The following is a 16,487-nucleotide window of genomic DNA, read 5'->3' on the forward strand; positions in this document are numbered from 1 at the left end:
TAGTTGTTCAGATACTTCTGAGCCTTCTTTTCCTCATCAGCTTTGCCCTCTGTCTCAGTAGCCCTGACTCTGAGTCACTCCTTAGAACATAATGTCGTTTCCACAGCAAGCAAGAACAACTAGCTGATGCACGAAGCAGGATCTTCTGTTGCTTCTATCCCAAAGAGCAGACAATTGTTGCTAAGGAAAACTTGTGTATGGATTATGGGTGTCAAGTTAAAAAAGTATTGACTAAGCCTGAGTCTCAAGAAATAAAGATCAAACACACATATAAAATCCAAAAACAGGTATCAAATAGCTTTAATGAAGGCCAAATGGTTTTGCTGAAAACCAACAATTGCTTCCCTTTTATCGTGGAAGTATGGACGTGACCCTAATTTATCAACTAGTTAATTACATGTGCCTATTCCAACCACTCTAGACCTGTGACATATATGATCTATAGCTCCAGTCAGTGGAGCTGGCAGTGGGTGCACAGAAGTGATGGATGGGGCCACTGTTTCCTGCCATGGAGTTAACTAAACCTAGTTTAGTGCTATCTTGAACGCCCCAGGCTTTGTGACACTTGAAATTCTAATTAGTGCAGAAAAGGGCTAAGTTGAAACAGCTTCTACTCCCTCAAGTATACCCGCTCTCAGAGCCCTATAACCTAATGAGGTCTATGAAATTTAAGATCTAGAAGAGAAATCCCTGCCTGGAGCAACAGCCGTAACTAGGATGACAAGGGGATTTGGGTTCAATTAGTCCCTCCAGATAGGAGGGAGAGTACCCCCAAATGGTCTGGGAGGGAAACCCACATGATTCTGGTCCAATTAGTTGTCATGTGACCTAGAATTACCTAGACTGACCCTCTGCTCTGGGTTGTGGCTCTGTCAAGGAAATAGCGGGGGGGGGGGGGGGGGGGGGGCGGCGGTGTCAAGTTAAACAGGTGGGAGAACTTACTCATTACCCACCAGGTGTGGTAGAGCAGATGGAGGGGGTTGGGCCAGTGAAAATCTCTCAAGAGCGCGTCCTCATTGCCCCTGCAGGCAGTGGAGCTGGAGACAGAGGAAGAGACCCACGACTCCTGAAAGAGCCCCCACAAAGGAAAAAAGGGGCTCTTTTGCCACTGCTTTGCAGCAGGAGCAGGCTGAATGTTTGCTGAACACATTTGGAAAAGGAAGAGAGGAGATAATCGTCCTAATGAATGTGCAGGAGACAATAGCAGCTCCAGTGGGAGGATTATAAGCTCATTATGGTTTAATATGATGATTGATCATCTCTGCCCGCCAGCATCATCCCAGAATAGTGATGAAGGTCTGAGAGACCCATGCCAGTCAGAGCTCACGCTCCAGTCACCAGAAGATAGAAAACATACTTGCAGGTCACTCATTCTTTTCATTGTGAAAATTCACACACATGGCCCCAATCCCCTAACGTTTTCCATAAACTGTCCTCCATGCCCCCAGCCTGCCCCACTTCTCTATGATTTCTCAGCCCTTGGCTGTTCCTCGGCGTGCCTGTTCATCAGCTCTGGCTCCTGACCCCATTCCCTTCCCACCCCTTGAGAAAATGGCCACAGCTTCCAGCATGGCTGGGTTTAGGTAGGTCCAAAGGGCCCTTCAGTGGGTACTGGCCGGCACTCGGGTGAGGTGGAAGGCCCGGGACACCTCCCGATAGGCATTTCGAAGCAGGACATAAGGGAAACAGGACTCCAGCATGTCCAGCGTCAGGAACGAGGACTCCTCCACCACCTGGAAGAGAAGGGGCCAAGAGATGAGAACCTCAGGTGGGGCATACCTCAGTGACACCCTGTTCCTCTTCATTCCTTCCCAGGGCCACTGTAGGCCCTCAGAGTCACAAGTGAACAGGGTTCCAAATCACACTGCCCCCTTCCTCCCTCACCTGGTTAACTCTGGGAAAGCAATGTGGCCTCTTCAGCTCCATTATAATGGCCCTGTCCCCCTCCTCAGGGTTCTATAAAGGGCTCAGAAGCAAAAGGCAGGAAAGAATCACTTCCCTAGTGGCAAAAAAACTCCTATTCTCTCCCATTCTGGGTGTGCTAAATCATATGTGGGTGGGCAGCACAGATGCAGGTAAGGATGGATAAAAGTACTAATGACAAAGCTTTGCAGAGAAGGAAACAATCACCACTATAGGCCAAGAAAGAGGGGCCTGGAGTCCACATGCGCCCTTCTGTGCTGGGCCTCAGTCTCCTCCTCCCTCAGTACAGTGCTTAGGGAACAGTAAGGATGCTGCATAAAGGAGCAGGCATGATTAATTAGTTTAATTAGAAGCTGGTGTGCTGTGGTGCTCCCAGCAGCCCCCACAGCCAAGCAGAAAGCTAGATCAAGAAGCCTGGATAAGACTGAGGGTGGGGGGCAGGGAGAGGGGCATATCAGCAAAGAGCAGCACAGCCTAGCTTTGGGCTGGAGGGTCCCCATCCCTGAGGAAGGAACAAGGTGCATTTCCTTCAGGACTTCCCTCAGCCAAGAGGCTGTGGGACTAAACACGCTCTGGAGAGAAGTGTCCCATATCCTCTGGCAATTCACACAGATGGACCCTCCCCAATATGTCTGGTGTTTCAAGTCCTGAAAATTCACTCAAGAAAGATAATCTACCGTATCTATTCTAACATGTTTCTCTCTCTGAAGTCCTTTCAAGCTTGAAAATGTGTAAGATTGTGCTATTCTCAAACACAGGCACACCCAATACACACAACAGCCTCCGAGGAGCAGACACTGCAGGCTGAAGGAAATCTGCCAGGAAAGCTGTAGCTCTGATCTTAGGTTGGATAACAGAAAGAATTTCTTGCCAGGCAAGATTTTCAAACCTTAAGCCAGGAGAGAGATAAGATCTCTTTTCCAGAATATGACCCTCAGGTACAGGGAAGTGAGTGATGGCTTCAAGAAGGATCCACTGACCCAAGACTTCCTATTCTTTGCTCCACTGAGCACAGAAAATAACAGGGCTCCTAACTGGAGGAAATTCATGGTAGTGGAAACAGCCCTAGAGTGAAGGCCAGAAAACTTGGGTTCTAGTCCCAAATCTGCCCACATATTTTGGGGGAGACCTTGAATGTCATCTTTCTCTCCTTCTCCTTGGTTTCCTCGCCTATGAATTGTAAGGACTGGACTAATGGCCCGGATTGGGTCTGGTTCTGACATCCATAATTCCACGATTCTATGAGCGAGTTATCTCTTCCCCTTTGAAACCCGTGCCAGGACCAGGCTGGCAACACTGGGGGTGGGCACTGCCCAGGCTTGGCAGCCAAGACAGAAAGACCCCAGAGAGAGAAGTGCCTGGCCAGGATTTGGGGCTACATGAGTAGCCTCTTAACTCAGAACACAGCTCCTTCGCCTTCAGTCATTTCCAATTTCTCTGTGGAAACATTTGCATTTAAATTGCTTTGCAGCAGCTAGGCCCTGTGTCTCCCCCTCCAACAAAAAGCGCCTGGTCCTAGCTCTGTTCCTGCCACTCTGCAGCTTCACTGCCCTGCCACAGGGGTGGACACCTCCCCACACTTTGGGGGGGGGGCAAAGCAGGAGGAGGAGGCAGGGATGAGTGGCAATACAGAATCACCTCCAACCTTACAGAGGTGAAAACTGCCCAAGGAAATAAAGAAAGGAAATGAGCAGCAGAGAGAGGGAACTAACATCTGTTGAGCATCTATTACATACTAGGCATTTTCACATGTATTATCTCACGAATCCCAACCACTCTATCATAAGGATTATTGCCCACTTTTGTGGATAAGGAATCAGAGTCTCAGAAAGGTTAACTAACTTGCCCAAGGGCATGCTGCTCCACAGCCTGTGCTCTGTCCAGCACACCACTAGCATTTGCCCGCCCTCTGCCCTCTCACCCACCCCACACACATCCTCAGGTCCATTCTCTTCCCTTCTCGTCATAACCCTTAATCAGCCCTACCTAGGCCTTTTTCTAACTGGAGAAACTGAGACACAGATACCACTCAGTGCCTGTGTATTTAAAGGAGATCCGGGGGGAGTTCCCTGCTTGCCTACACCTAACCTGTGGGCCTGGCCAAGGGTACAAATGGAAGCCCACATCCCAAATGACTAAATAAATCAGATAAACTGTTACGTTCTATCTTTCACCCTTCACAGTATACCTTTATAATTTCGTGGAAGGCCAGGTTTGAATTAGGAATTCTTAGACTCCTCAGAATTCTGCACCAGAACAGAGCAGAGGGAACCAGCCCCAGTTTGAGGGATTTTGTATACACGCGTAGACTTCCTGCCTACACGTCTAAACTCCAGCCATACATTCCTTGGGCCCTAGAGGTATAGCCGCCAGCAGCACAGCCGGCCTCAGTAGGATGGACTTGGGAAGGAAGCTCCCCACAAGCCCTACCAGCAGGCTGGAGCTGCTTAGCAGAGAATTCTGAGGTCGCAGAGATTTTTAGTGTGGGCTTCAAGGTGGGGCACAGGCTCCAGGTGGGCATGTCATCTCCCCACGGGCCAGAGGAGGGCCTCTGAAACACAGAGCCCAGGGGAGGAGCCCCTCCTGTCCATATCTAAGTGCAGTACCAACCTGGAGAATCGACTTTTAGAGCAAAAGAGTGAGTAAGCAAGTTGAAGAGGGAAACAGGGTCATGAGGGAAAGATATTTTAAAAGTTAACTGAGTCAGAGTTCCCAGAACTTTCTGCCAAAGTAGGGAAAAGCCCACAGCTTAGGAAGAAAGAAGAGATAGCGGGAACTGCCAGATCCACGGCCCACCTGGCTCCCTGCCTTATAGCTTTTCAGCTAAAATCCCTTCATCTCTGAGCCCCATCCCCTCTCCCCAGTTCAGTTCTGTGCTATTTAGCACCGTTTTCATAGTACTCCTAGGAAGTGGTCAAGTAAAACCAAACATGTACTGGACAGGTGGTTCTGGATGAGGGACACAGCTGCCCCACCAGGTCAGACACCAGAACATCGCACGCAAAGGAACCCAGTCAGCTAGGGGCCAGGAGGGCCCTGTCCTGCAGAGAAGTCCTTGTACCTTAGGATTACAGAACAAGTCTAGAATGTTAACCAGAATGTGAGTACTAGACCCAGAGGGTCAGGCAGAATTAAGTTCTTAGTTAATGCTTTTGGGTGACGACAATGGCAGGGACCCGAAGACCCTAAAGAGGAGTCTCCCTCCAGCCCCTCCGCTCTCTTTTCCCAGACCAACTTAAACCAGATACATACCAAGCGCATGAGCAGAGAAATGGATTCCCGATTTCTGGTTTTAAGCCTGTCAGTCTCCTGGCCCAGCTGCAGGAGGCTGACAGAGGCCACCTGTAAGGGAAGAATTTGTAAGGCACCAGATTTTTATGGAGGTCAGAGTAGGACAGCCTCAGGCTACAGGAAGTTAAGAAAAGATTAAGGAGGAGAGTTCAGAAGTGCTGGGATGTTCCTGGAGACTCTGGGTGGAAAAGTGGCAGATCCCCTAGGTTTCAGAGATGCACGTTGCCTATAAACCAGCCAGTGCAGACAATGCAGGTTGCCAGGGGTATTGGGGGAGAGGCTGTAAGGGGTGAGGAAAGAACCTAGAACAAAGGCAGGTAATAATGTAAGCCAGGAGATTAATCTCTTTTCTTAGGCAGACTCCAGACACCACTGTCATCAGGCTGTTTACAGCTGACTCCCCACTCGACTAGAGAGAGAGCTGGCCCTCTGATTCAGATACAGTGCTCTTGGTATTCTCCTCTTGTCAACTCCCAAATGGCTGTCCTCTCCATTCACCTCCAGGCCCCAAATGATCAAAGAGGGAGGAAGAAATGTGATTAATTGTATCCCAGGCCCAGGTTACTAGCATTTAGCAAACAAAGAGGGTAAAAGGGAAAAGGAGGGGGTAAATTCCCTTCTCCCCCCATCTTAGAGATCTGGCCTGAATCCTCCTTATATCTAAGATGCTCAGAGCCCATTCTGGCTGGCTGGCTGGCTGTCCCAGTTTAAACAGAGACCCTCTAACTAAGCTTCCAAGTCTCCGACATGTACTTCTCAGGACAATGGTATGATTCCCGAGAGAATATGATTTACTGTGTTTTCTCCTAAAAGGAGACAGACGAGGCCTTAGTTCTTAAATTAGGACCATGCTTTGCAAAGGAATAAGCTCCTTATTGCTGAGAATGCTCGAGCAGGCAGTGGGTAATGGACCATGTATTAGAAGTATATCGATGGGATTCCTCCATGGAGGACTTAGAACGGAAAACTCTGGGGCCTCTTTTAGCAACAGAAAGAAATTACTTATTCTGTGTTTTTCCAGAGGCAAAACTAAGATCAATGGTGATAGTTACAGGGAGTCAAACTTTGGCTAAAATTTTTTTGACAACAGTTTTTTTCAAACAAATTGGACATAACCTCCAGTAGAATTGGCCTCCTGGCTGTAAGCTCCAGTCCTTAGAAACCTAGCCCAGGGGTTCTCAAAGTAAGCTCCCAGGATGAGCAGCATCAATATCACCTGGGAACTTGCTGTAAATGCAAATTTTCCAGCCCCGCCTCTAATCTACTGAATCAGAAATTCTCTAGGTGATTCTGATTTACACTCAAGTTTGAGAATTTGAAAAAAGTCTGACTTTTTGTCAGTATTAGAGTTGGAAAGGGCCTTATAGATTATAAACTTCAGTCTCTCTCCAACTTTATTGTGCATCAGATCCCCGGGAGACCTTATTAGAAACAGAGGCCTGGACTCACCCTCGGATATTCTAATTCAGGAGATCTGGTGTAAGGATCAGGAATCTGTATTTTAACGAGCTCTTTGGGATATTCTAATGCACACCAAAGAAAGGAAGCATGGATTCAGTTTAATCTCCCTGGTGAATAAATGGGAAGACCGAGGCCCCAAAAGTTTGGCTCTTCAGAGGTCACACAACTTCTTAGTGGCAGATCCAAGACTAGAACTCAGATTTGCTGACTCTTAGTCCAATGCTCTTTCCAAGTATGGGGCAGAGGCTGAAATACCAGTTGTGAGGGAATTTAGAAGAAACTCCTGCCTCTACAGAGTGGCCTCTCACTACTTACTGAACCAGTTAGGTGGGAGGTTTGGCTCCAAAGCCTGCTCAACAATGAGTCTATGGATTTAAGTCAAACCAATTCCCGCCAGACTTTGCAATCTTCCATTCCTTGTAACCTAGACCCACTCACCACCAGAAATTCCTTGAGGTGAGTTTCAATGTTCTTGTTGTAGACTGTGAAGAGGGCAGCAGACACCTGGATGATGGCTTTGGTCAAGCAGTGAATATTGTTGTTGTAACCTAGGTTATTATTATCAACGGGGAGAGAAACAAAAGGAAATAACAAAGTGAGCCACCCCAGGCTGACCCCACCTGGTAATTTCTCATTTTTTCAGGCTGGGCCACCCCTATTTGACGCCAAAAGGACTAGGAGGCATTTGGGGATTAGGAGAAGGATATTTCTACGAAATTTCACTGGAATTGAATTTTACAGAGAGTTTATTCTCAAGTACTTTTTGAAACAGAACTTTACACCTGAGCCAGAAGTCTGTATTTTCCAGATAAATGTCTCCATCTCATCTCCCTACCCCAGGACACTAACATAAATAGCAGTGGTCCCTCAAACCTACTCCTTACTTACCATCCTTCTCAATGCTATAGAAGGAAGAAGGGTCAGTGGCAAGGAGTGGGAGGGAAACGGCGAGAAAGATCAAGAGCAGGCAGGCCACCTTGTATTCTTCCTCAGGAGATGAAGTATCTAGTAAGAGGGAAAAAAGAAAAGTGAATAAGGTCAACAAACAGGAGTTATCTTCTATAGGTGTCCTTCTTCACAGAATTACCATGAAGATTGCATGAGAAAATACCTATGAAAACACTTTACAAAGCAGTAGAGGCAAGTCATTATCGCTAAAAGAGACAGGAGTTACAGTGAGGGGCCTAACTAAGTCCTGGAGGCCTCCTCTGGTGACTGAGCAGAGCTCTTAGCCCAGGGATCTGCTGACACACAGTCCGAGGACAGTCAGCTGCCTGATGGGGTGGAGAGGCAGGAAGGAAAGAGAAACCAAAACCAAGAGAGAAAAGGGCGGGCAGGGCTGGCCCGGTGGCTTAGCGGTTAAGTGCGCACGTTCTGCTACTGGCGGCCCGGGGTTCGGATCCCGGGCGCGCACTGACGCACCGCTTCTCCGGCCATGCTGAGGCCACGTCCCACATACAGCAACTAGAAGGATGTGCAACTATGACGTACAACTATCTACTGGGGCTTTGGGAGAAAAAAAAAAAAAGGAGGAGGATTGGCAATAGATGTTAGCTCAGAGCCTGTCTTCCTCAGCAAAAAGAGGAGGATTATCGTGGGTGTTAGCTCAGGGCTGATCTTCCTCACAAAAATAAATAAATAAATAAAATAAACTCACCTCCTTTAAAAAAAAAAAAAAGAAAAAAAAAGGGCAAGTGAGTCTGACAATTCTAAAAGGGCTTAATAGCAGCCCTTTGGTTCCATCCTATCCTGAGCGTGAGTGAGTATGAATGTGCTAATCAGGGGAAATTGCGAGACCGGGGAAGAAGTGAATAGTGTCGAGGTGATTATATCGGAGGGGAGAGCACAAGATCACTCTGGGGACTTAAATGCTATACCACACAACTTAGCATGAAATCCTATACTATCGTGTATTGTTCTCTCATTGTTTCATTTGCATTAATCTCATTTCCCCAACCAGATTGTAAATTCCTTTGAGCACTTGCTCAGCATCAAACAGACTCTCACTTAATACTTTTTAGCTGATCAACAGATCAACTGGTTGGAACCTGACTAGAAATCTAACCTGCCTATGTAAGTACTTTCTAGGGGTTTAGAGACTGCACTTTAAGTCTTTCCTTAGCTCCCAGCTTATATCCTAGGAATTCACAATCCCAAATAAAGGCTTCTTTGACATTGACATTTTCCCACCCAAAAATATGGCCCAAGTCCTCCCTTGCCCCCTTTCCCCAATTTTACCAGCTTTCAGATTGGCAATGGCAGCCACCAGGGCTGGGTCAATGTCACAGCCCACTCCTGCAGCAGAGGCCAGCTCAAAGACACTCAGGGTCACCTGGTAGAGAAGAAAACAACATTCTGGAGAGGATTCCCAGGAGATAAGTGCTTGGCAAAAGCTACAGGTAGTCAGGATTCCTGGATCACAGATTTTAAACGTTTAGTATATTATCATCTTTTCTAGGTATTCCTTTCATAGCTCTCTCTAACATACAGGGAAAAAACCCAAATGCCTTAGCTTGGCATTTAGATACGCCACTGTACAAATTTCCTTTCTCAACCTTATTTCCCCAAAAGCTGCCACAGTCAATGCAGCCAGCGTAATCTTTTCACTACCTCCAAACTACAACTTACATCCTTACTTTGATTCATATACCCTCCTGTTCTAGAGTGTCTTTCCTCTCCTCTACTATATCTAAGGGATACCCATCCCTTGAGGCTTAACTCAAATCTGTGAAGCCCTCCCCGATTACTTCAGCCCAAACCCATCTCTCCCTCCTTAAACTGGTACCACTGGCTTAGCATTGATCACGCACAGCACCGGGTATTCTCTAAGGGACACCTGGTACTATCAGTTATCTTTTCAGATAGGAGGTGAGACATACGGCTTATCTCACCAACTGGATTATAATTCTTTTAAGCCTCATGGCATAGGGAGGGGAGAAAAAAGTTTTGGAGTGAGAAGATCTGGTTCAAATCCTAGCACAGCCACTTACTAAATGTGTAACCTTGGCTAAAAGTTACTTAACCTCTTTGAGCCTCAGTTTTCTCCTCTGTAAAACTCAGATAATAATACTTAACTCTCAAAGTTGTTGTGAGGATTAAATGAAACCACAAGTGTAAAGCATCGACCCTAGTGACTAATAGAGTCCCTAATAGACTAATAAACATCATTCCTTTCCTCCTCTTCCTTTATCTCAAAGCCAGGAACTTTGCATTTCTTTTTATTCTCTCTAGTGTTTAACACAATGCTAAGCACACAGAAGACATTCAATAAATATTGATTGATTGATACCCGAATCCCTCATTGTACTCAGAATCAGGTTCCCAGGATGTAGCCCCAAACGCCCACTCCTACACCAAGTACTTAGACCCAGTTTGAGGTTAAAAAAAGACTTTAAAATGTTCTAAGAGAACAAGAATAATTGTTTCAATAGCACGCAACTAAGTAGAGTATCTTATGCAAAGAACCCCACAGACAGAACAATACACACACTTCGCCTGTGGTACTTGACACAGAAGCCAAACCGTAGCTGCATTCTGCTCTGCCTTTTATTTAAATTCACTATGAACTAGATGACCCTGCTCATGGCAACCATGGCCTAGGAGATCAGGGACCTGGTCCATGACCTGCGGTTTTCTAGAGGGAGAAAGCGATGATTGAAGGGGTCTTATTTTCTCTTCTCCTAATCTTCTCACCCCTCCGAGGCAGGAACAGAATCTCTGACAGACTGGCCACCCCTCTCTCTACCCTACCCGCTTATTTTCACAGGCAGGCAGAGCCTAAAGCTCAGAGCTGCCTGGGAGGTATCAGCAGACAAACTCCCGACAGGCTAGAGCGTTCAGCCCCAACATCAGCAGCTGCCAGAAACCCAGGCTCACCACACAACCAAAGACCATTCAAAAGGGGCAGCCATCCTAGCGAAACAACGCCCCCTCCCGGCCCCCAAGACCACTTGACCCTCATCTGATTTCAGGCAGAGGGAGGGCAAATTTTCACAACTCTTTTGGTCTCGAGGTGAGGAAGTTTTTCTTAACATCTAACTCTAATTCTTCCTGCTAACCAGTTTCCTCCTATCACAGACCTCTGTCCATTAAAGGACTCAATTATGAGAGAAGTAGCCTGCCCCATGCACTTGAAAGCGCTTGTTCCCAGCCTTCAGCTCTATTTCCTGCTTAACATACTTGTGTGTTCTGAGTGATTCAAAAAACAAGATGATACATGGTGGGGGAGGAGGTGCCTGCAGAAGGCCCTCTTCCTTTCTTCATCTCTGTAGTAAATGGGGCCTGAGGCAGGTGACACAGACATAGAGGAACTGGGAAATTTCAGAACTAAGAGGAAGAAAAGGCCAGAAAAAGAAAGGAAACTCTGAGGGCAGGCAGAGTGGGTGGGAATGGAAGGAACAAATCTTTTTACAAAAAGTACCACAGCTCCTGACTAAAGGGGGGACTTCTCTGCACACAGTTTGGTATCTAATTTGCACATTTGAGGTGAAAACCTAGATACTAGCCTAGATCTTACCCTTCTCCCTCCCCTAATCCCCACAGGGGCTCCCAGGCTCCCGCTTCTCTCCATCCCCCCATGTCTCCCCAGCTCTTCCCTCACTCTCCAAGAATATCCAGCTGACCACTGCTCCTCTCTCCACAAAACCTCCCCCAGGGTTTCTCCTATTCAGATGCTGGCTCTTCTCCCTACGATTTCTTCAGAGCCCTCTCTTCCTTACAAGATCCTAGCTCCTTCATTTTTCAACAATAAAAATCTCCTTGTTGGATTCCACTTTGCACTCCCCCATACCTTGATGTCTGTGTCTGGAGTGACAAACTCCTTCAGGCACTCAATGGGACCCATAAGAAATGGGCAGTGGGAGGAGAAAACCTGGAGGAAAGAGAAGATAAACGAGTCCACAGGACAGTGGCCGCTGCCTTCAAAGATACGTGGAAACAAACAAAAAAAGGGCCTTGGCTTAGATAAGAACCTAGCCAGCCCCCCATGCTGCCCCCCTCCTCACGCCTCTGGTTTCCTCAACTCATCTATCCACAGAGAACTTCCAGGCCCTCTACCAAATTAAGCTCCTTTCTCCTCAATGCTCACCAAGCATCTCCACAACCTCTCACACAAACCCTACCCACGGAGGTGTCTGTGATTCTGTGGTGGCCCCCTCGCCCCCAACTCACCTCCCGAAGTCCCTCTTGGGCCATGGCCCTAAAACTGAGGATAACGCCAATGATGGTCATGCGTTTCAGCACGTTATCAGACCCTGAGGAGGAAGAAGAATGTCAGAGAAGAGAACTTAGGAGAACAGCAATGGTTTTGCTTCTTCAGACCCAGCCAAGCCCCCAGATCCCCAAAAGCCCCTATCATCGCACTGCTTTTCCCACAGTTCCTTCTCCCTTTAGGGGAGTTGCTCACCCGTCAGCTGGGGCAGCAGAGAAGCCATCAAGTCCGCCTTGCTAAAGTTGGATCTGATCTGAACAAGCACATCCATGTTTTCTACCACCAGCTTCTGCAGCCGGGACACAGAGACATTAAGCAGGAAAGAAGAGACCCACGGTACATCTCCCCCCAGTCCCCTGCTCTGCCCTCTTCCCTGGAGGCTGGACCCTTTTCCTGGGTCTTGCTTCCACAGTACCTTCAGCTCCACAATCTGAGAGGTCACGTGCCACATCAGGTTTTCACTCAGGAACTTCATGCCATAGGGGCCCAAGAGTTCACCCAAGGCCCGCATCTCTGGAATAGAGTTACAGAGGTCCCAGGTGGGACTCAGAGGGCACAGGAGCATTTGCACAACAGCTGTGGGGGGGCGGCCAGCCTGGTGGCGCAGCAGTTAAGCACGAGTGCTCCGCTGCGGAGGCCCGGGGTTCGCAGGTTCAGATCCCAGGCGCACACCGACACACCGCTTGTCAGGCCATGCTGTGGCGGCGTCCCATATAAAGTGGAGGAAGATGGGCACAGATGTTAGCCCAGGGCCGATCTTCCTCAGCAAAAAGGAGGAGGATTGGCATTGGATGTTAGCTCAGGGCTGACCTTCCTCACCAAAAAAAAACAGCTATGGGGTAATCTGAACATTTAAAATGTTTTTCAGCAAGGAAAGGAAGTGGGAAGTGGCCTGAAATTCTACACTCAGGTGATGGGGCCTGGCATCTGGCATGCCGGTGGGACAATTTACCCTCTCCCCATGGGTACTCATGCCCAGATTTACCACAAATGACAACTGTTTACATTCTTACGAGAATCTATACTTTCCCAAGTTCCATTATGTGGTACCTGAGTTCTGCTCTTGCTGGACTAGCTTTATCAGATGTAAGACCTTAACAAGTCACTGACCCTCTCTGAGCCTCTGTTCACTTCTCTGTGAAATGAAGAAATTAATATCTACCCTGAACACCTCACAGAGTTGACATAAAGGTAAATAAGATACTATATTGTAAAACCCTTAGAAAACTATAAAGATATATATGAATAAGGGATTATTACGATGATAATTATTAACAGCCCTCTGATGTATAAGGTATGTCATCCTGGTCTAACAGTCTTGGGGGGTTACGTGCTTGTCCAAGGCCACTTAACCAAGTCCAGGGCTGATACCAGAAACCCAGTGCAACGCCTTAATGCCCCTCACCGTGTCCCAACAGATATCACGACAGTTCCTTATCTAAGGCCTGGCATTTTCTGTGTTCCTCCCTCCCCTTCCCTTATTTAATGCCTCACCGTCCAAGTTTTCTTCCCTTGAGCTACCTTTTCTTTTTTTCCTAATCAACACATATCCCCAGAGTCTCAGCTGTTTTTCCTCCAAATCCTTCTTCCCTCTAGTCTGCCCAGTGCCTTATCCCTCCCTCCCCAGCCTGCCTCTGGCCCTTTGTGAAGTAAACAAAACCTGCCTGGGGAAACTCCATGTTAGAGACACCAGTGATAAATTCAGACAGGAAGGAGCTCTGGCGATGGTCTCTGGCTGTGGGCCATCCCAGCAGGGAAAACCATACAAGACCAGAAGTAACAACGAGACCAGTAAAAGAAAGGTGAGTTTAACACAGTTAATAAGAGTTCAGAGGGGAAAGGAAGTCAAGGCCCCACACTCAAGGCTTTGAAGGCAGGACCAGTTGCTCTCCACCTCCACCAGTGACAGAGGACAAGGACCTGGTCACAGCAGCTCACACAGAGCCTTGTCTGGAGTAAATACTAGACATTTCGAGAGTCACCTATTTACACAGGAAGAATTGAGCAGAGAACTAGAAAAGAATTTCATAACTGGTCAACTTAGATAATGCTAAAATGGCTGACAGAGAGGAAGAGGGGCTGAATTGCCTTCTCTGGAGCAGATGGAGAGGAGACACACTGATCTACCAGTTTGGATCTGCCAAACCTCCTTACTCTAGTCTTCTCTACTCCAGGCTAGTAACCCTAGGGCAACCTTCTCTCTCCATCTATCTATTTTTGCAGTAGCATTGCCCCATCACCATGGTAACCCAGGGAAATTGGGGTGGGGGTGGTAGAAGGGGGAATCAGCATTACCTCCCGCTGCTCATCAGTTGTCAGCAAGACCTAAAGCTGATTTTAGATGCTGCCTACAGTTTGTGGGTGGAGTTCATGAGAAGGGGACATCTGAAACCTCCAGCAGGTAAAGAGTAGGGTCAACTTAGTGATGGAGTCAGAACGAGGGTGAGAAGGAGGCACAGCTGGAAAACAGAACTGTGTCCTCTGACTTCCATAACACCCCCAAGGAAGGGGAAAAATGGAGAGGGCAGGGTCATTGAAAGAGCTCCTCCTTGTCCCAGATGCCATGCAGGATCCATGATTTACACAGAGGGGAAGGAGGAAGCAGTAGGGTAGTTCATGAATCAGTCAGTAAAACAAATCTATTAAAAAGGATCTGTATGGCTTCAAGCCCTCTTTAAAAAGAGAACGACTTCCCAGCTCATTCACTGCACACTCCTCACCCGCCCGCCTGGAGACACAAAAGCACTTCTATACACTGGGAAGAGCACTACATAGTGATTAAGCAGCCAGGCTCTGGAATTTGACTGCCTTGAGGTGAAATCCCAGTTCTACCATTTATGAACGTGTGACCTTAGGCAAGCTCCTTACCCTCTCTGTGTCTCAGTGTTCTCATCTGTAAAATGGGGGTAATAAGAGTATCTACCTCAAGGCTGCTGGGAGGATTAAAGGAGTTCATACATGTGAACATTTGGAACTTAGTGCACAATAAATGTCATCCATTATCTCTTCATCGTTATTAAACATCAACAATCCAAGCACCAGCTAAGGCTCTAAAACGTAACCCTAAGGAAGAAGATGCCATGACATCGGACCACTGTTTAATAATTCCAGACACCAAAATGTCCTCCTTACATTTATCCTTTACCCTTCATTATATGTCCTCCTCTTTATTCTTTGTGGAAATGGAGAATAACCATTTACCACTCTTCGAAGAATAAAGCTTTTCAGTGACTTGAGTGCTCTGCCTAACTCCTCACTCCCCTCATTTTCCCTCTCCCCCTTCAACCCCCAGCCCACTCCTCAATTCTGGTTCTCACTCAGAATCTCCTTTTATTGTCCCTAAGGTGGGATCTGGCAGAGATGCTGAAGAGAGTACAGAATGAGCCTCTGGGCAGGCAGGAGAATTTAGATGGGGTCCGTAGGCTGAGATATAGTATTGAGGGGAAAGGCTCAGCTCCCTGACAAGGAGACCAGGCCCTGGGCTCACCAGAGATGTCAGAGAACTCCTCTGCGCTGAAGTTCTGCTCCCCCTCTCTGGGGAGGCTGATGAAGGCCTGCATGGCTGGGGAGAGGATGATGGTCCCACTGCTCGCCTGTCTAAGCAGACTTTCTAGGTACCTACAAGGTTGGCCAAGAAAGCATGGAAGATTAGTGTTCAATCCTTTCTCCCTACCATTGCTCCCCACCACGACCACCGGGCCCAAGAAGAGAAACTTTGCCAAAGGCTGGGGTGGGGAGAAGAGACTCAAAGAAGAGAGTACAACACTCTAATTAACACCCCAAGCTGTTGGCTCAAAAACAACTCGCAGTAATGTAATTCTGCTTCGCCTCTAATCTGCAGGGTATTTGGCTGGACTGTCAAATGTAATGGCGTGCACTCCCCTCCCTCAGCCCCTGCTCTTTTCCAACTATTCACTCCCCTCACCTTTGGCCTGTCTTTGTCAGGTAAGACAAGTCCAGGCTAACAAGAAAAAAATTCCTACTAATTGGGCTCCTCTGAAATATACTTAGCCTCAACCTCTCCAAGGAGAACGCTGGATTGAAGACCTAGGATCCTGGAAGCGGGTCTCAATCAAACCTCCTGGACAGAGAGAAGCACCTTGAACACTGGTTATCCATTGTCCAAATGTTCCCTCCTGGCCTCTGGGCAAACTGAGAAGGCCTCCAGCCAGTGTCAGCAGAGGAGGACTCGGCCAACCCCTGCCGCTCACCCAAGCCCTAGCTCTGAGCCTAGGTCTTAGAGAAGTCACAAGCTAACCACAGGTGCCCAAACCCAGCCATCAAACATGGGGTGTATTTTTTTTTCCTTTTAATTTGAATTGGTTTTCAAAATTCTGAAATTGAGAATTTTACATTAAAAGTAAGGATTTAGTGGAGTAACGATCAGGTGGAGCTAAGTGGCGGCTCCCCTCTTTAAAGGGGCATGGCCCTCTCCAGCTACTTAAAGACCCCACCTAGCCCACAACACCCATTTACCTCACCTGAGCCCCTGCCGGCATTTGTAAACCTTTTCTCAGTCTTCCCGCTACTCGGGGGTTCTTTGCAGGCTGGCTCCTGCTGAGCTGATATTGGATTAAGTGCGCCACCCAGTGGCTTGGGGAGG

The 16,487-nt window shown here is 47.7% G+C and overlaps 1 protein-coding gene across 1 annotated transcript in view; it reads right to left on the reverse strand.

Annotated features, from left to right (window-relative positions):
• Positions 1 to 271: 271 nt before the first annotated feature.
• Positions 272 to 16,487, reverse strand: part of NCKAP1L (NCK associated protein 1 like) — a 39,855-nt gene continuing 23,639 nt past the window's right edge. The window contains exons 22-31 of the mRNA XM_058558062.1: positions 15,372 to 15,502; positions 12,300 to 12,397; positions 12,080 to 12,173; positions 11,845 to 11,927; positions 11,465 to 11,545; positions 8,914 to 9,007; positions 7,564 to 7,680; positions 7,114 to 7,223; positions 5,176 to 5,265; positions 272 to 1,733 (exon numbers count right to left, since the gene is read on the reverse strand). Coding sequence (XP_058414045.1) covers positions 1,602 to 1,733; positions 5,176 to 5,265; positions 7,114 to 7,223; positions 7,564 to 7,680; positions 8,914 to 9,007; positions 11,465 to 11,545; positions 11,845 to 11,927; positions 12,080 to 12,173; positions 12,300 to 12,397; positions 15,372 to 15,502 — 1,030 coding nt within the window. The 3' untranslated portion in view covers positions 272 to 1,601. The remainder of the gene's footprint in view (positions 1,734 to 5,175; positions 5,266 to 7,113; positions 7,224 to 7,563; positions 7,681 to 8,913; positions 9,008 to 11,464; positions 11,546 to 11,844; positions 11,928 to 12,079; positions 12,174 to 12,299; positions 12,398 to 15,371; positions 15,503 to 16,487) is intronic.

Source organism: Diceros bicornis, chromosome 17 (genome assembly GCF_020826845.1).
Source record: "Diceros bicornis minor isolate mBicDic1 chromosome 17, mDicBic1.mat.cur, whole genome shotgun sequence".
Lineage (NCBI taxonomy): Eukaryota > Metazoa > Chordata > Mammalia > Perissodactyla > Rhinocerotidae > Diceros > Diceros bicornis.